This window comes from Polypterus senegalus, chromosome 9, assembly GCF_016835505.1.
Source record: "Polypterus senegalus isolate Bchr_013 chromosome 9, ASM1683550v1, whole genome shotgun sequence".
NCBI classification, from domain to species: domain Eukaryota; kingdom Metazoa; phylum Chordata; class Cladistia; order Polypteriformes; family Polypteridae; genus Polypterus; species Polypterus senegalus.
The window spans coordinates 174,276,440-174,296,781 of NC_053162.1; the positions used below are offsets into that span (position 1 = coordinate 174,276,440).

At 42.1% G+C, this 20,342-nt stretch overlaps 1 protein-coding gene across 1 annotated transcript in view; it reads right to left on the reverse strand.

Moving 5' to 3' along the window:
* The window catches only part of ak8 (adenylate kinase 8), a 163,400-nt gene that overhangs the window by 130,687 nt on the left and 12,371 nt on the right, over window positions 1-20,342 (reverse strand). The window contains exons 4-6 of the mRNA XM_039764300.1: window positions 16,283-16,332; window positions 12,057-12,167; window positions 3,325-3,393 (exon numbers count right to left, since the gene is read on the reverse strand). Of these exons, the coding sequence (XP_039620234.1) occupies window positions 3,325-3,393; window positions 12,057-12,167; window positions 16,283-16,332 (230 nt within the window). The remainder of the gene's footprint in view (window positions 1-3,324; window positions 3,394-12,056; window positions 12,168-16,282; window positions 16,333-20,342) is intronic.

Below are 20,342 nucleotides of genomic sequence, written 5' to 3' on the forward strand. Positions count from 1 at the left end.
TTAAGAGTAACCCAGTTAAAGGTTTACATGGCCACATAATCAGGTTACTCACAGAGGAGTCTGACTCTGCTAGCCAGGTCTCCCCGAGACCAATATGCTGGCTTCTCAAACTGGAATAAGAGTTTACATGGCATTTTAGAAATCAGGTTTCTCCAAATAACTGGGTTATTGAGGCACACGTGAATGTGCCTGTTGACAAAGTAAAATCTGTTATGTGTTGTTCCCGAGGTCTAGTGGAATGTTACCCTGATACATAAAATCAAACTTTACATACAGTGACATAAAAAAACAAACAAAACACATCAATCAATTTATGGTCATCTTCTTCTTTCTATTCGTCTTTTACCTTTTGTATGTGGGGTCGATGTGCTTAATCAGCCTTCTCCAAACAGCTCCATCCTGAACCTTCTGAACATTCTAGCCCTCTGCCTTCAGATCTTCTTTTACTTTTTCCATCCACCTCTGCTCTGGCTTCCCCCGGTACTTCCATTCCCATTACTCTTTTACCCAAAAAAGCCCATACCACTTCCACCCACTTTACTGTACTTCGTTAGATACGTTCGTATCTCCCCCTCTTTTGTTGTACCTCCGATTGTCTCATTTCTTATTTTATCCTTTGTTGCAGCTCCACATATCCATCTCCACTTTCTCATTTCTGCCACATCCAGCTTCTCCTGCTGCTCTCCCTTTACTGCCCGTGTTTCAGCTCCATACATCACTGCTGGTCTTATGACTTAAAAGCCTCACCTTTAACCTTCCCCTTAACTCTTCAATCACACAATCCTCCTGAAACCTTCTTCCAATTGTTCCATCCACCCTGCACTCTATGGGTTGTCTCTGCACCTAATTCTCCATCTTCATCTACCACTGATCCTCAGTATTTAAACTTCGACTCTTTTCAATCACTCTACCTGCAGGTTATTAAACCTCAAATATATGGTCTTTATCTTCAGTCCTCTATCTTCTAAAGCCCTTTCCATTCTTCCAACTTCCTCTTTTCGGCTGCTACACAACACAATGTCACCATAACAAAGTCCAAACCAGGGGAATTGGTCTTTTATTCTATGAGTCAAGACCTGCATAACCAGATCAAACAGGTAAGGACTTCAAGACGATCCCCTAAATCCATTTATGCCTTATACACACGAGGCCTAAAGGTGGGTAGTGCAATACTAGGTCACTACTAACATTTGGAACTGTCCAGAAGGAATGTGGTGCAACTCGTCCACAAGGAGGACAATCCAAACATTCCTTGTTAACTTGGGCGGGGGGGAATTTACAAGGGACATTCAAAAAGTTTACACACTTTCATATTTTCATTGGAAACGGTGAAGGTGGGAGGAGTAGTAATTGGTCGTGTCTGAGAGTTTCATTTGACTAGTTCTGTCTGGCAAGTCGGCTGTCCATGTAGTTTAGTATAAGAGTTGTCACCCTGTGGTGAAGATGGCTGCAAAACGTATAAATTGCACCAAAGAGGAACAGCATTCTGTCTTACACTTTTTGTGGGCAGAAGGTGCGCCGGGAGCACAAATTCATCTCAGGATGTGTGCTCAGTATGGGGATAAAGTTCTTTCTCTTTCTCTCTCTCTCTCATAGAGTCGTCTATGAGTGGATTGAAATGTTTCAAAATGGCCGTACTAGTGTGACAGATGCACAGCGTTCCAAATGTCCGGCTACATGTGATGATGATAAGAAAGCAGCGGTGTATCAGTGGCTACGCACTCAACAAAAAACATTTTTTTGCTGATGGCATTAAAAAGTTGGTACAATGCTGGGAAAATTGCATTGCAAAGGAAGGTGACTATGTAGAAAAGTGATGTTATTTGTTTTTGAAATTCTTAATAAATAGAGTAAAAAAAAAAAAGAAGTGTGGAAACGTTTTGAATGTCCCTCATAGTTTTAGAATTTTCCAGTCTGATGACTAAGACGGCCATATCATGTACTGTAATTTAAGCCAATAAGAAGCAGAGCCGCTCTGTTATATTCCGTTAAATTACTTTATTTGACTTGTATTGACCGACTTCTTTATCCAAGGCAGCTCACAAACTTTGAGATACAATCGGGATTCATTTCTTTGGTTCAGAATGGCGCCCAGGCAGGTGAAGTGAGGGTCTGTAGTGGGATCTGAACTCATAACCTCACAGTCCTTAGGCACTACTCCCCACAGAACGAAGGGGACGACTCAGGACTGAATACACAGCAGTTAGTTACTTCTTTTTTTTCTTTTTGCATATTGTAATTTTATTGATTTTTTTTTATAATCAAACAACACTCCATACACATAACTCGAGTTTTACAAAAAGAAAAAGGTTCGAAACAAATCAAACCTTTGATTTGTTTCCCGGACTTCTGAGGGGAGGCAGAAATCACACCATCGTTATTGAGTCAAGCATTCTGGACAGGGTGCTATAACACGGATTCACACATGGGGAGAATGCTGGGAAGGATGAACATTGGCACTGTATGTCACTGGTTTAATGGACTCCTTCTCAAAATGTACATTGCGCAATGAAAAGCAAATATGGCATCGGGCGTGGCGAAGACCTCAGTGGGCTGTTTACGACAACGCTGCCTTTTCAAGCCTCACGATTGTGATTTACAGTCTCTCACCCGTCCCGCCCTGTGCCACAAATCCCGAAGTAACGTCTGCCTGAGTAGTCATTGGCGGAGAACATCCTTCCTTTTTAGAAATCCCTTCTTGTGAAACATCAACGCATTGTGATGTCATGATTGTAATGGAAGCTCCAACAATCCACCTTGTTCTAATAACAGATGACTTCAGAGAGACGCTAGTCATAATTATATGAGGCACGGCCAGGCCGGCCATTTTATAGAAAGCAAAAGGTGCTATTAACTCATTCAGTTTCCACATAATCTGGGCACCTTGTCTTCTTCGGTGATCCTAACGCTGTATATTTTTACATCTGCATTGAAGATACTTCCGAAAATTATGCAATCCTTATTGTTGCATCTTTCAATCCCCTTCAGTATAAATTAGCAGCAGCGAGCCGCCCTGCATTTCAAATGAAACAGCAGGTGCTTGGGGCTGGAAAGTGGCTCTCGTACTTGCAGCTACACCTTGGCTCCCGATGGCCCCCTCGGCGGCCCTACCCCACATTACACTGTTTCTAAACCTTAATAATTGCGTTGGCTTTAGCAGACAGGATTAACTGGCTTCATTTGCGCCATTTCTCTCAATCCCCCTAATCACCGCGGCGTAACTCGCCAATGGAGCGGGAGCTGGTAAATATTGAAATGTTGACCTTGAGATCAGGGAGGTGACCAGCACGGCAGGAGTCCTGCTTCTCGCATTATGGCTCTTACCCGTTTGATGCAGTCCATTTTTGACAGGCGCTCTTCCACAAGCTTGATCCACAGCACATTGGGAATATCCTGAAAGACGACACATACAGGGGAAAAAAAAATAAAATATATATATATATATATATATATAAACAAACGGCAGAGCATAGATTCAATCTAAAAATTCTGATTTTTTTGTACTTCAAAAGAAAATTTACAGCCTTTTCTACAAGAGTAGACAAATAAAAACGCAAGCAGGATAGATGGGCCTTTTTCCAGGGAACTGTTATTATTCATTTTGCTTTATTTTCTTGACAAGAGTCCCAAGGGGTAAGAGCACTGAGCCTGATACTGACCAATACAGTATGGAAAGCGGCCCGGTGTCTTTGAGGATGTGCAGGAATGGAACGGCTCCATGCTGGCTTCAGAGACAGAGAGTGTCTGCTGGCCCGCTTTGATGTGTCACCTTGAGAGGGGATTGGGGGGCCATGTGGGAGAACCGCTACTGGGGGAGTGGCGGTCTACACATCTTTGCCAGACTGCCTCTTTAAATATTACATAGCCTGCATTTCTTTAAGATACTGTCTTGTTTTAATCCCTTAACTCCGGCTTCCCTCCGTAGTTTATTTAGAAAGTTCAAATTTCAACTTCTAGGATTAATGAAAAGCGTGAATGGGTGAAATCATAAAAGTTGGCTTTCCGCACCTCCTCCTTTAGTTCTAGCAAACCTTTGCTTAGCATTTCTTACTGGCCTAAATGGCAATAAAGTGCATAAGCCACTTGTGAGTATTACATAGCAGGTTATTATTACAAAACTCCCGCGTGACTGGTATGGTGATCAGTATCAAAAAAAAAGACAATAAACAGCATAATATGAATACTTTATGTAACAAAGCATCAGGCGAAAAAGAAGAACTCACGGAATAATGCAGCAAAATGATTACGCATTTAATTAAAAGAACAACTCACATTAACCACTGCTTTTTCCTATGAAAACTAAAAATAGTTAATAGCATTATTCCTTTATTATTAAATCTACAGATTATTTAATCATTAACTCAACTTAAAGGCCATTTAAACCTTAATCAACAGACGAAATGTGCTTTTTGAAAGCGGCCTCACTAGCACATCGCATTTCAGCGCCGTCAACGTCTGCCTTTGGTTTTTAAATTTTAAATCACGTTCTTTGTTTGTTCTGCTTGTCATTTCTCTTAGCTTTTATTTTACTTTTATTTATTCTTTTTATATTTTATTTTTTACTTACGTTTTTTTTATGTTCGTACCTACTTTACAATAGTCACTTTTTTAAGTGGTATATGCAGAATTTCAGAGTTAAAGCAATCTGTTATGTACAATTTCTGCGTACTTAAAAACAAAAGCCATACCAAGTGCAGTGAGATGTGCGTCCTCCTTCTATTACGATATACACCACTCATTTATGGCACATATTAGCACACTGCAAACATAACATATGAATACTTCACAACCAAAACTACAGGCGTGATTTTGCAGCAGAATAGCCATGGATTTAAACAGAAAAGACACAACTCAGTCGGCAGGGACGCAATGGCAGTGGAGGACATCTGAAACAAAGACAGGAGGGAATGTCGATTCATTGTTAATATATCCATCTATTATCCAACCCCTATATCCTAACTACAGGGTCACGGGGGTCTGCTGGAGCCAATCCCAGCCAACACAGGGCACAAGGCAGGAAACAAACCCCGGGCAGGGCGCCAACACAGGGCAGATTGTTAATATATGTAATGGCTTATTTTAAAATAAAGTTTAAAATGCAAAACACCTTTGTTGGAACAGGTTTCTTCAAAACTGATTGATACCACATGACTACACAACTTGAACTGCTAATAGCTATTCATGAATGATGAAGAATACTGTAGTTTGTGTTTTGTAGGAGATAACATGTGCTACAGGCCTGAGATACACACATACACTGCCAGTCCAAAGTTTTAGAACATGTCAGATTTAATGGGAAAGCACACAGTTTAATGTCTTTATATTTAATGACATCAAGACCCAGAACAAATAAATTAAATAAGTCATTAAGTGTGTAAAATTGTATTCAAATTTTTCACTCCTCAAAGTAGCCTGCATCTTTTGTTGATATAAGAGCCAAACTGTGGTAACCCTTTTCAGATTCAGAATGCCAGTCACGTTGTGCAAATCACCAACTCTGCCTCCAGCAAAACAACCCCAGCCCATCACACTTTGCCCTCCATGTTGGACAGTTGGTGTCACACACCGCTTACCATCACCATCACCAACTCGACGGCCTACAAACACCCTGCGTGATGAACTGAAGATTTCAAATTTGGACTCATCAGCGCATAAGACTTTCTTCCAGTCTGCAGTGGTCCACAGCTGGTATTTCAAGGCTCTGTTTTGCCCTTTAAGGAATGGCTTTCTTGCTGCCACTCACCCTGTCAAACCTGCAGCACAAAGTCTCCTCTTCACTGACATTTGCTTTTTTTTCCCAACCTGCACTGTTAAGCTGTGCTTGAAGCTGTTATGCTGTGAGGCACCTGTGATCACACAAGATGGTGACCCTGAGAAACTCAGTCTTCTGATTGGCTAGTGACTTTGGGGTCTGCCAGATCTTTGCCTATCACAGTTTCCAATTGCCTTTGGATTGTGTAGGACACCACTGGACTCACCAACACTTTGCGTATTTTATGCAATTTCTCTCAAAGAAAGGCCAAAACCTCTATGGGTAATAATGCTCGGTCTCATTTCATTTGTTAATTGTTGTTTTCTTGCCATTATCACTGGAATATTGTCCAGGTCGTACTTCAGAGGGTGTAGTAACACAGTCTGTTACAGCGCTGCTTTAAGGCACACAGAGGGTTTTTAAGTAACCGACAGAAGTTAGGACACCTGTGCAAATTGTTTGCCTCAACTCGCAAGGCTTACTTTACTTTAATTGCTGCAGACCATCTGTAGTTTGTAAACCTATGAGCTGTTCCCTGAAGACAGCCCATTTGTAATATTCTGAAATCTCCCTTTTTTCAGTTTTTGCTAACCCAAACTTTAAATTTAAACCTCTGGCAGATTACAGCTTACCTTTTCACCATTTCAGGTTATTCACTGCATTTCAGATGAAGAAAAAATGGAAAAACTGAGGTGTTCGAAAACTTTTGACCGGCATTGTACACACAGATACACATGCAGCAAATCTTCATCTTCTTCTGGCCCAGCTCCAAAATTAACTAACTACAGGGTCATGGGGGTCTGCTGGAGCCAATCCCAGCCAACACGGGGCGCAAGGCAGGAAACAAACCCCGGGCAGGGTGCCAGCCCACTGCAGTCACCTCACTTCACACTTAAACAAACAATCAAGTATCTGTAAATGAAAATGTCCAAGGGGGAGCAAACTTCACCCCCCACATAAAGTATCCACACAGCCAAATGATCAAAGGTGACGCCACTCAATGAAACAATCGAATACCCACAAACTGAAACGACCAAGGAAGATTCCCACTCCATGAAACAATCAAGTACAGGGTGTCCTTGGGTTTACGACAGTTCTGTTCCTACAACAGTGATGTAACCCGAATTTATGGTGTAGGTCGAAACACACCCTAGCCTAAGTCACTTACCTATCCTAACACATTTGCAAAATCATAATCTAGAACATAAAAACACAACTAAGCCACAGAAAAAGGAAAAGGACATAAATATATTGTACTGAACACCGTACTGTAGTAAGAGAAAAAATGAGTGTAAAAAAATTCCTTATCTTTCTTCCTTCCTTCGGATCTCTTTACAATGTCTAATTTCACTTCCATCATGATGGCTTTCCTCTTCTTCGAAGCTCTGCCATCTGAAGACTCTGACTTTCGTTTAGGAGCCATGGTAAGGGCCACATAGTCGCCAAACACAGCCACGCAAACGGACCACTTCCTCCACGCGCAACAAAACTAGTTCGCCAACTCCCTCACTCATACGCTGCATTACTGCGTATCCTTCCACTGCGCGCAACCAAACTAGTTCGCCCACGTAGTCTGTAAGTACGATGCTAATGGCGTAAGCCAAAACACTCATGTCTCAATTGAGAGTGAGAGTCGTAAACTCGAAACGTTGTAACCTGAGGACTCCCTGTATTCATGTGTCAAAATAATCAAGGGGAAACCCCGCTGCCCCCACTCCCACCCAGTGAAGCGCTGGAGTATCCACAAGTTGAGGGGAACCCCCATTCTCAATGAAACAATCAAGTATCAATGCTACAAAACACCCAAGGGGAACAAATCAGTAAATGCGAATTGAAATCACCAAGGAAGACTCCCCGTCCCACACGATGAAACAATCGAGTATCTGCAAAGCGAAATGACTAAAGGAGATAATGAAGCGATGAGAGTATCCGCACACCAAAACGATCACTGGTGACAAAGGTGACAGCCCAGATCGATAAAACAGTGGAGCGTCTGTGACTTGAAACGACTGCATTAAACAACCTGGAGTCTGTGCGCTGCTGTGTTAAAAGTTTGATCAGCTCTCTGTTAAGGAGAGAAGTCACACAAGGGTCTGTGGGAGTCTCAAAGCAGCCTTGATTTTAACCAACGTGTGACAAAAGCAGTCAACTCCATGCCGATACGCAGTGTTTCTCAAGCACTGGGTCCTGGGGAGGGACATGAATTGCCACCGTTTACAATGGTATTGTGGGTTAGTAATCCAATAACTGCACTCTATCCCACCTCAGCTTTGATGATCGATCTCAAATTACCAAGGACGGACATTCTGACTATCAACACTCAAATCACCAAGGGCGACACCCAACCCACTGGTGGGTTAAGAACCTACTTACATGGGAAAAAGTGGGTCACAACACCAAAAAAAGGTTGAGAAATGCTGCAGTACAGCACATAGCCTGCGTTTCTCCCAGAGAAGGGGTTCCCAATCTGGGATGTCCGCACCCTCAGGGAGTACGAGATTGGCATTTCATGGAGTGCGCCAAAGAGGAACGCTGTGTCACAATTCGCCAATATTGAATGAGGTGTGCGTGGCAATCGGTGTCTTGCAGTGTGCCGTTATTTGTAAGGTCATTTATTAGTCGGTGCTCCTGTTCCATGATATGACAAGAATCAGGCATTGGGCACACAATTGTCACATGTGAATGAGCCGCAGAAATGGGCCTTCTCGTGGGTTCCTTTATGCAGGAGTATGCACTCGTAAAGGAAATTTATTTTTATTAAAGAAAATGGAATTTGGTCCTTAAAAGGATCTGCAGAGAAGGGTGAGGTCTTGTATTGAATTCCATGCAAGCCCTGACCATGAAACATCACCGATTTCCAAGTCTGTTTGGTATTTCTTTGCCAGTGGTTGGCAAGGGGGACCAAATTGGATGCAACACCTGCTGCCCACACTCAACCCACCTGTTCTGCTGGCAGTCCTGGCAGCAGCGCATCAATTTCAACGGTGTGGCGCATCTGTTTTTGAACTGCAGTGCAGGTGTAATCAGGGGTGCAAAGCTCGTCAACTGTGTTTCACTGGTTAGCGGCGTGACAACACCTACAGCTTAAATTGGGGGGTTTGTTTTAAATCCCATAAACCCTTCGATTGTCGATTGTGTGTCACATCCTCAGAGCATTTGATGTTACGCAGGATACCCTAACCACCGGTATCATCAATGGAGTGTCAAAGCTTCATGGGGGAAACTTCTAGTTAAATGACTATTCATGAGGGACATTCAAAAAGTTTATTTTCATTGGAAACAGTGAAGGTGGGAGGAACAGTAATTGCTCGTGTCATGTGACTGGGACAATTGCATCGCAAAGGAAGGTGACTATGTAGAAAAGTGATGGAATTTGTTTTTAAAATTCTTAACAGAGTGGGGGGAAAACTTTTTGAACTATTTAAATTTTATGCACGCAGTTACAAGCCTATGTGTTTCTTTGAGTTCAGTTTGTTCACCTGTATGTGGTCCAAAAATGAGACATTTGATTTCTTCATCCTCGAATGCGAGATTACTTTTGTAAGGGGTGCAAATATCAAGCAAACATTTCTGAGGGGGTTCAGGACGTAGAAAAGGTTGGGAACCCCCTGCTCCAGAGCATCAGGCACCCATATTGAATATGGAGGAGTAGAATTGCCACCAGAAGTGGCAGTTTATCAGACACCTCGCCACGCCAGTTTAGTCCTGGTGAAGGACCTGCTAATCAGTGGCACTCCAGGAGCTCTCATCACAACACATTCCCCCAAGAGCTTCAGGGTACAGAGCCCCCTATCTGAAACAAGCCCCACTCTCCATGTCCTCAATTTAGGTGAGGAAGCTTTAGGAAGGAATCAAAGCTAAGCAGGCCAAGCGCTGCCAGAGAAAAAGGGATTGTGCTGCACACGGAAAGCTCCATCTTATTCCAGCAAACTCCCAGCTCTCAAATGGTCGTCTCAGCTCTGTTAATTAACACTGGCATAGATGGCCTTTTATCTTTCCTTCCATCTCAGTTTTTTAATCAGTTTAACCCAAATGGGCATCCTTTAATGGCTTTTTTTTTTTCTTTCCCCTTTTTTTTTCAGAAAATCTGAAAGAGGATGATAATTAAAATAATTAAACCATTGGGATTGGCTCTTCAAGCTTTTTATATTTGCTGTAGTTTCTGATCTGCTGCTGCTTAAAAATTCAAAGATGGAAGAGAAATACTATCATCATTTAATAGCATTAACACTTATCTTAAAGGTCTTGCCAAATATGGCTCATGCCTTAGGTCTCACACACCTCCAGACACAAATACGTTTACTTGCACAAAACAGTCAAAGAAGATACACCATTGGCTTTGTGAACAAGGGGGAAAAAAAACGCAAGGATGTCCGTGTCTGGGAATACAACCTTCTACTCAGGATGACTGTTGTGATCAACGCCCGTCTGCACGGATGCCATATGCCTCGCACTTCATACCATCATGGCACACCTGGATAACAAAAACGGCTATGCTGCACTCCTATTTATGGACAACAGCTCAGCCATACCATGAAGGCTGACCAGTACACTAGGACTTTAAACTTCTTTAAGCAACAGACCCCAGCATGAGCTGATCGGCATTCATCATACAGTACAGGGGCTCACCACACGTAGAGGGCTACAGGGTCAAACGCAGCTCCAGCTCCATCATTAGAATCTGCCGATGACGCCACAATCATAAGGCCTCATCACGGACCTTCTGATTCAATGGTGCTACACCCACTAATGTCAGCACACCCAAGGAGCTGGTTACAGTCCACACTCCTATCTACTTCACAGAGGATGCTGTTAAAAGGGAGGGCAGCTTTAACTTTCTTCAAGTGACCACAACTGATCAAGTGCAGCGCATACAACAGGAAGGCTCATCGGTGAGGAGAGCTCACAATTCCCCATCTGTTCTCACAAACTTCTCCAAACGTACAGTGGACGGTACGGCACCTGTGTGGCTCAAGATTATAAAGCACTGCAGAGGGTACTGGAGATGGCACTGAATATTTCTGGCAGCCACGTGTGTTCTGTACAGGACATTTACAAAGCCCAGTGCCAGTCATTAAAGAGCTCAGCCATTCTGTATTCTCACTCTTCAGCGGAGCAAAAAGTGAAGGACCTTTGATACTCGCACCACCAGATTCGGGGACAGTTTATATATACAGTATATGCTTATATTTACATTTATCTCTGCAGCAGACACTTTTATCCAAAGCGACTTACAAAGGAGGTCAACGTAATCAAGTAAACATCAATCTGGGGGACTGTTTGGGAACAAGTGTGACAGGCCAAGGTGACAAAATTGATCATCACAAGTGATGCAGGGCAGTGCCAATGTGCCTCCCATGTGCAGGTCATTCCCCAATACACTGGGTGGCAGCATCCCTTATGGTGAGCACCTATATGGACGGCTGCAGGGAAACATGGGAGTTGTGGTCCTGTTGGGTTCCGTGGGGACCAGCAGGGGGAGCTATTGGGAGAGGAATATCCTTATGCAGTGTGGTTCTGCCCGTCATGGAAGTAATTCCTGGAGATAATGGTTTGGGCACTGGAAGTGACTCCCTGGTCAGGTTTTAAAAAAAAAAAAAAAACATACGAGCCTTCCACTCTACCTGAGTCGGAAGAGGAGAAAGACAATGCTCGTCTGAGAGGAGTGGAGGAGAAAGAAAAGGAAACAAAACAAATTGGATTAGATGCTGCCAAGTAGAAGCCTGCCCAAGATATTTTTGTGAAAATAAGTGTATTTGAACCCAGGACTTGTCTTTGTGTAGTTGAGTCTAGAGGTTGGAGCTCAGTGATCCCCAAGTAGCCACATAATGCATTTTATAACTACAAATGTTTGTGATGCACCATCTGTTGGAATGAAATATACAATGCATTTTCTCAGTTATATGCCATTTGGTATGGGATTCATTAAAGTAGTGCTGATATGTATGATGCGCCACTATTAAAATAACAAATGCAATGCATATGTCACTGTTATATGTCATTTAGTATGGGATTTGTAAAAGCAGTGTTAAAGTTTGTGATGCGCCATCTGTTGGAATGACAAAGTAACCAGATAGACCCACTGACACTTGTCCTTTCTTCAAGGTGGATGCGGTATACCACGTGTTAATGGCTGCATAAAGTAGTTCCCTGAGGCCCTGGAGGATTTTCACCAGCGAAGTTAAAGTTATAGTTGTGTTCTTGGTGTCATTTAATAAAAAACATCTGATCTTCAATTACAATTTTAAACAATTAGCTCCATAATGAGAGCAGTCCAACGATGTAGTGATTTCTGTCACCTCACCTGCTTCTTGTTATGGAACTCCAGTGCTTCTTTGACTACGTTGCTATCCTGGGCCAGCAAGTTGTCAGGGCTAATGTAAGTTGCACCCAATTGTTCACATAACATTTTAGCCTAAAAAAAAAAAAAATAAATAAAAATACACAATGAGTTCAGGACAAGGGCTTGAAATCGTAATACTTGCTATAAGGGGAGAATATGATCACACAAGACAAATTATACTTTGAAATTTTGGAAAAGTGAAAATTGTTTTCTAAATATTACCACACACTGTTTAAGCTTTTGCTTTTTATATGAGAAATAAAGACATTTTCTATCAGGTTACACTAAGATGTATTTTTTTTTGGCATCATTTTCAATTAAAATAAGTTTTATTTCACCAAGCCTCATTTCAATTGCAAAAGGTACTTTACAAATTAGAGAGAAGTGCAGGAAAGTCCAGGGTTCAAAAGAAGCCATGCAGATTTCTTTCTGGTCATGTATGGTAAGAGTGAAATCATCTCAGCTCAACCACAAACATCTCAACAGGGGTGGGAGTGTGACCAGCTGTGAAGACGTACTTTGCGGGGGTCCTGTGAGGTGCACAGAGTTTGCAGGGTCACTGTTTCAGACCATTTCATGTTAGTACCTGCAGCTCAAGAGTGGGGTCCATAATCGGACCATAAAGCTGAATCATTTGAAGTTGGGAGTAGAACTTCCAGCAGGCCATGCCCTGTTCTCCTTTCTGTTTGCAATTTTCATGGACAGAAAACTGTGTGATATCCTATTTGGAGATGTAAGGGTCCTACAGGTAGATGTTAGATGGAATGAACATAGATAGATAGATAGATAGATAGATAGATAGATAGATAGATAGATAGATAGATAGATAGATAGATATGAAAGGCACCATATAATAGATAGATAGATAGATAGATAGATAGATAGATAGATATGAAAGGCACTATATAATAGATAGATAGATATGAAAGGCACTATATAATAGATAGAGATAGATAGATATGAAAGGCACTATACAATAGATAGAGATAGATAGATATGAAAGGCACTATATAATAGACAGATAGATAGATAGATAGATAGATAGATAGATAGATATAGATATGCACTTGGGAGACTGTTTATGGGCTCAAAAACCTGCATGATCCCGCCAGGCCAGGGGTTGGCACTGCCCTTTTTCTCCTCCTTCCCTGCAGACCAGCTGACGAATCCTCAGTCTAAAGCCACTTCTAGTCCTCAGAAGACAGACAGCATCACTTCCTCTTCCAGTCCTCAAGATCCCCTCTCCATCTGATGTCATTTCCGGTTCCCAGAATTCTACCAACCCATTACATCACTTCCTGTCTACCATCTAGATGACACCCATGTTCTCTTTTTCTCCCAGTTCTGTTTTTCATTTTCAAAATGGAACGAGAAACAAATTTTAAGGTCAATTTGGTGCAACTGTATGTGAAAAGAAATTTGGTTCTTTTGCAGATTTTCACCTGATGCCAGTGCCCCATCGAATATCTGAAATATTCCAGAACTTTCTTAACCTGTCATTGGGTATTCCTCCACTACTGGGAAGAAAAAACACACACACACGCGTACACTTAATTAGCCAAAACCTTCCCAGATTTTGTGACAAAATGTTTTGCTCAGATCGTGAGGCCTAATGTGTGCCATGACGACTCTCCATACTATTAGTACGCAACAACCACATCCTGATCAACTCCGTCAGTGTGGCACTGTTGGTTTTCTCCATCCATAGGATATTTCTCATCTCTCTATCATGCACGTCAAGGCCAGATTAAGATCCGCAACAGGCCCCTGGGTGACTTGGCACCTTAACAGACAGTCAATCGCACTTTTAATAATAAGAGTCATTTAATGCGGCGGTGTGTTTCTTACTCTTGATTTTGCCATGCTCATACTGCTTTGTTGCATCAAAGTTTTTTGGGGTCCTCCTTGGTCATTTTGCCATTCAGATATGAGATTGTTTCATTGATTGTGTAGGGGTTTTGGTGAAAAGGCGTCTTGCTGTCAGCCACCCACAACACCCTTATGGTATGTCTGCCCCTGCTAAGTGTCTCCTGCTGTCCACAGAATCGGTGATGACTGTATGTATGTATGTATGTTTATTTGGACAAGAGTCCATTTTTAGTGCTGCAGGGTTACTGTTTGGGATACACTCATAGTTACGTCTGACTAGAGCCCACTGCCATGCCGCCTTCATGGATCAAAGGCCAGAAGTCCACATGACCGTCATCATCAAGTTCTTCCATGTGAACCCTGAATACCATGAGAACTGATTGAGATCATTTATGTTAGGTACACTAGAATGCCTAGAGATGGCTTGGTGGTCTCGTTGCCTTGGTACCCCTGCAGATTTGATTTTTTTTTTCCAGCCCTCTGGAGTTTTTTTTTTTTTTTCTGTCCTCCCTGACCATCGGACCTTACTTTAATTCTATGTTAATTATTATGTTCCCTAATTCTATTTTCTTATTTATGTTGTCTTTTGTCTCTTTCTTCTTCATGTAAAGCACTTTGAGCTCCACCATTTGTATGAAAATGTACTCTAGAAATAAATGTTGTTGTTTTACTGTTACCAGGGTTCGCTTCCTGGGTCCTCCCTGCGTGGAGTTTGCATGTTCTCCCCGTGTCTGCGTGGGTTTCCTCCGGGTGCTCCAGTTTCTTCCCACAGTCCAAAGACATGCAGGTTAGGTGCATTGGCAATCCTAAAATTGACCCTAGTGTGTGCGCCCTGCGGTGGGCTGGCGCCCTTGCCGGGGCTTTGTTTCCTGCCTTGTGCCCTGTGTTGGCTGGGATTGGCTCCAGCAGACCCCCGTGACCCTGTAGTTAGGATATAGCAGGTTGGATAATGGATGGATGTTTTATTGTTCATGACAACTTAAATATTCAGCTCTGTACTTTCTCACTCAGATTTACACATAAACAAATAGCTGGTCCCAGACTCCGTGCTTTAAATGGTCTTGCTGTATGTTATGCCATAGGCTATATGGGTGACGGCACAGCAGAAGTATACATCAGCCATAAAAGGTGAACAATTTCTGCAAGTTCATGAAGAAACAAAAACAACGACGACACGGTCACCTAATAAAATGAACATTCTGTGTACGTGTTACTGCATAATCAATAAACATTGGAAACACTAAAGTAGGGACTTACAAGGACTGGGCTCCCCAACATGTGGACAAGACACTGAAGCCCATTTCATTAACCACAGACACAATTGTCTCTGCACTGCGCTAGCGGCGTAGCGGACGACGTTAAAATCAGTATATACTTCTGCGTCGACCCACACTGCAAGCATCTGCCCGAACTCTTGATCAGTGAATGATCCATCAAAAAGTGGGCAGTTTTTGCCCTCTGGGATCACCGCTCCCCTTGCTACACATTCACATTTTCTACCGTTGACGAACGTATTTGTCCCGTTTTTGTGGCTTGTGGTTTATTGGGCTACGTTTCTAAGCTCAATGTGGTATTTTCAAAAGCAACAGCCCTCTTCCACATTCTTACCATGTTTTTCATTTATCTGACTCTCCTTTCCCTGCTGTTCACACTATTAAGATGTACTTTCTTGTTCTTCTTCTTCATCTTTTCCAACTTGTGTGTGGGGTGGTCATTGTGTTTCAACATCCTTCTCCAAACAGCTCGGTCCTGCACCTCCCCACCAGTCAGACTTTTTTTTCCATCAGATCTTCTTTTATTTTATCAGTTCACCTCCACTTTGTCCTCCCTCACTTTCTCTTCCCCTGGACTTCCATTCCCATCACTCCTTTGGCCCCCATATTCATGGTCCTTCTCCTCATCACATCTCCATACCACCTCAACCTGCTATCCTGTACTTTCTTAGGCAGCTCTTCAACTTTTCCAATTCTGTTGAACCTTTGATCGTCTCTTGTCAAACCTTCAGCAGGATGAACATAATGCTTTACTATCAGTGCTGCCCTCCCCTGCTTTTCAGTTTGTAACTTTGGCTAAGCCATGGATTGGGTTCTGATTTGTTTGGCCAACTACACTATTTTTAAGCTACTCTTGGGCTATACATTTTTTAAGGGCCTGGCAGCCCTGGGCATGCCTTATGCATGCCATAGGCTATATGGGTGATGGCAGAGCAGAAGAATAAATCAGCCTTAAAGGTGAACGATTTCTGCAGGTTATGAAGAAACAAGAAGAATCAAAAATAAAAACACATTTTCACTACAAGAATTATTAACGCTACTTACTATTGTCTTTTTTCCAGCTGCCGGTGGACCCAACACAAATATCTGTGGAACTAAAAAAAAAATAAAAAAGGTCAGTCAGCCACTGGAGCCCAACCCAGCATGCATAGGGTGCAAGGCAGGAACAAACACTGGACAGGGTGCAAACAAACACACACACACACACACACTAGGGCCAGTCTGGTGTCACCAGTTCACCCAACCTGCATGTCTTTGGACTGTGGGAAGAAACCAGAGCACCCGGAGGAAACCCACACAGGCATGCAAACTGTGAGGCAGCAGCGCCACCACTGCGCCACCATGCCAGCCAAACAGAAAACCAACATTCATATTTAAAAGCAGCATAAAACAAGATGGAGCCTTCTTAGCACAGACTTCAATGTTGTGGTGTGTGTATCTTCTAAATGAGCGGCTCCCAAACTCGGTCCTATGGACACCCCTGTGGCTGCAGATTTTTGTTCTAACCAGATTCATAATCAGTGATAACAACTGAGGATTATTGATCCCATTTAAATCGGCTGATTGGTTTATTCTCTTCTTATTGTACATTCAGAAAAGCGCAGTAGTATGATTTTACACGTAGAAGTCTTTATTTTTTGATATTGCCTCCCTTTTTTGATTCCTATTATTTTGCCCTTTTTCTATGCAGTTTGCTGCCTTTATTGTATCCTAAAAATGATAAATTTATATTTAATTTATATAAATGATAAATTTATATTAAATTTATATAAATGATAAATGATAAATAAGCGGAGCAGACACCTGAGCAAAGATCACGGAACGATGAAAGGCTGCAGCTACTTCAGTGCCAGACCCACTAATTATGCAATTATTCATTACCAGTAAATGATGAATTAAATAACCAGAACTTCTGGAAAAACAGAATCAAAATCAAGATGGAAACATTGATAAAAAGAAAACAAAAAAACACATTTTTCCCATAAAAATACTTAGTGCACTTTTAATAAAAAAAAAAATTCAGATGCAAGTGTCAGGAGGCTCACCGCTGCAGGAACCAAGTTACCCAAACTATTATCTAACATTTCAGTTGCTGATCTTTCGGATCATAAAATAAGTCATTAAGGTAGCAATTGAAAAGAAGAATTCAGAATTAACTGCAAAATTAAGGTACTTGAGGGTTCCTCTAGTACAGGGGTCGCCAACTCCAGTCCAGGAGGGCCGCAGTGGCTGCAGGTTTTCATTCTAGGCCTTTTCTTAACGAGTGTCCTGTTTTTGCGGATAATTAACTTCTTAATTGACTTGCTCTTGAAGACTCAGACCTCTTAATTGTTTCTTAGTTAGCAGCCAAACAATAATTAATAAGATACAAAATAAGCCAAAACAACTGGGGGGTATTTTTCGTACGTGGATTAGTCGGTTAGCCGGATGTAATAGTGGACAATTTGGCCTGATCCTGGATATGTCGGTTTTTCCAAACTCTTGCTGGATGTGTTGTCATAGCAGCACATCCAAATCCTCAATCCTGCTCCTGCTCATTTAGTCATAGCTTCGCCGTTCATGAATGAGCGACCAATTGCTATCGGTACGCAAATTATAAGAAGTGAATTTCATATAGAGAGGGTTTTTGCGCGATCGGCAAGACCCTTTATTGTTCCCGGATGAAATTATTTTCGAAAGATACCGCTTTAGCCGGGTGGGAATATTGTACCGTAAAGATTTATTAGCACCTTATATTTGAAGTCAAACTCGGCGAAGTCAGGCTTTCACAAGCACACAGACAGTATACATTGCTTTGAAGTTTTTTTGCAAGCGGCACTTTTTTTTTATATACTGTAGGCGATGCGGAAAATCTGCTTAAAAGTGCAGTTTGCCAGGCAATTCGTAAAGTCTGTTTGTCTCTGAAATATTTCCTTTGGGTTTTCAGGCAGGTACACGGGCAAAAACACCCACAGTTCCGTAAAGAATCTCACAATCTGCCTAACATTCTCATTACCCAGGATTTCCAAATGTGATTGGGGCACATGGGACTGATCAGAGTGGAGTTTGATCAAACATTATTTGGAAAATGTACATCTCCTCCTGATGAATAATCAGACACAGTGTCTTCATCAAATATTTGACCTCTGTCAATATCTCGTTGGTCAGACACAAGTTCTAGGGATATGACATTCACTGCAACTGACCCAACAAAAAAAGAGGGCTATATGGAACCTACCTATAGCACACATTGAGGACAAATATATGCACTGACCATCCTTTACCTGAAATGAAGTGACCACTGCATCCTGCCACTGGTTCCGAGGAGGAGCTTCCCACTGGAATGCCCTCAGAAACTGGGCGATGGGCATTTTGCTGGAGAGCCAACTCTTCCGCAGGGGTTAGGTTTGGACCGCGTGGACCTCCACCTGTTTTTTGCTTGTCTGCCTTCTTATTAGCTTTAAAATTAATGTTTTTTATATTATATATGATTCTTTATGTCAACAATTCTTTAAATAGTTATATATCAATATTTACTAGTTTGAAGTATATTCTTGTACTTCACTTTAACCTGTCCCCATGTTCTCCTTGTGTTCACGTTTGATCTGGAATTATGACATATTATATAATAAAGTATCTATCTAATAATTAATCTGACACATAGGAAATGAAACTCTGCTATCAGTAAGTTCAATGCACACGCGTTTAATCTGTCGGCCACGTTTTGCCAGCTGTCTTTTCTGGTTTGGGCTGCTTTTGCAGTGTTACCCCTTGTGCATATTAAATCACAGCTTGTGTGAAAATGCGCCCGTTCTTTCGTCATTGTGTTGCAGCCTATCAAAGACTTACTGATCATGTTTTCTAGACTCAATATATATGGGCTTTTCACTCAGCGCGGGCGCGTGCATTCATCTCGGATGATTAGATCTAGCTAGACTAATCTACTACACCGCTGCGTTTGAAAAACCGACTTATCCCGGTTGAGTTTCACTGGCATTAACTCATCCAAGATGAGGCATCTGATTTCGGATGATTTAAGCGACGTACGGAAAATACCCGCCTGGTGTCCATCACACAATAACTGAAAATAAAGAAAGGTGAAAGTCTCAGATATGTTGATCTGCTCAGGTCCCCTAAACATTTTAACGGTGTTCTTAGAAAAGAGGAAATCATCAGTTTCGGAAATGTCTGCTGTTGCACAATGAGAGCAGCAAGAAGCCACAGAATATAAGAACGAGTTCAATGAACGACAAGAATCAGCACCTAATTAAGCAACTGGTTGGAGTGAAACTGGCTGGAGTTTGAGGCCCTGACTTAGTTGCTCTTCTCTTGGCTCAATCACTTCATGTTTCATTTCTGTTTGGGTGCCATTTGAGGAAAGGAATGAAGCAATTCAGGGGAACAAATCTTAAAAGAGAAGTTCATTAAAACAAATTCACAAGACGTTAATTAGCAGCACAAGCAGGGCACTCATTAAAGAAAGGGTTAGAATGAAAACCTGCAGCCACGGTGGTCCTCCAGGACTGTCATTGAGGACTGCTGCCTCTTTCTCTTACATGATTTGGCCCAAAAACTAATCAGCACATCATCATCGTCATCATCTCCTAACAGGCTTAAGTTTCAGGTTTGGAATTTTTTCATTCAGCTGTTTTAGCTCTGGACCATCCTCAAGAAACACAGACAGACACACACACCATCATGAGATAATCGATGTTTTTAGTATCCGGGGACCCTAAAATGTCGAGATCCGTCGAAAACAGGAGATCGACATTTAACGAACCTAAAGCTTTCGCTCTTCCTCCCATTGGTTATGGTGGGGGAGGACACATCAAAACAATGAACCAAACTGAAGTTCTCTTGGGTCTCCAAAACACTGGGAAACAGGAAATAACAGTTCACTTAATTAGGCCAGGAGTATAATTAAAAACAGAAGACACATCATATTCTATATGGTGGTCCGCATGGCTCTATCCTGGGTCCACTGCTCTTTTCAATCTACATGCTTCCGTTAGGTCAGATTATCTCGGGGCATAACGTGAGCTACCACAGCTATGCTGATGACACGCAGCTGTACTTATCAATAGCACCTGATGACTCCGACTCTGTTACACTAACACAATGTCTT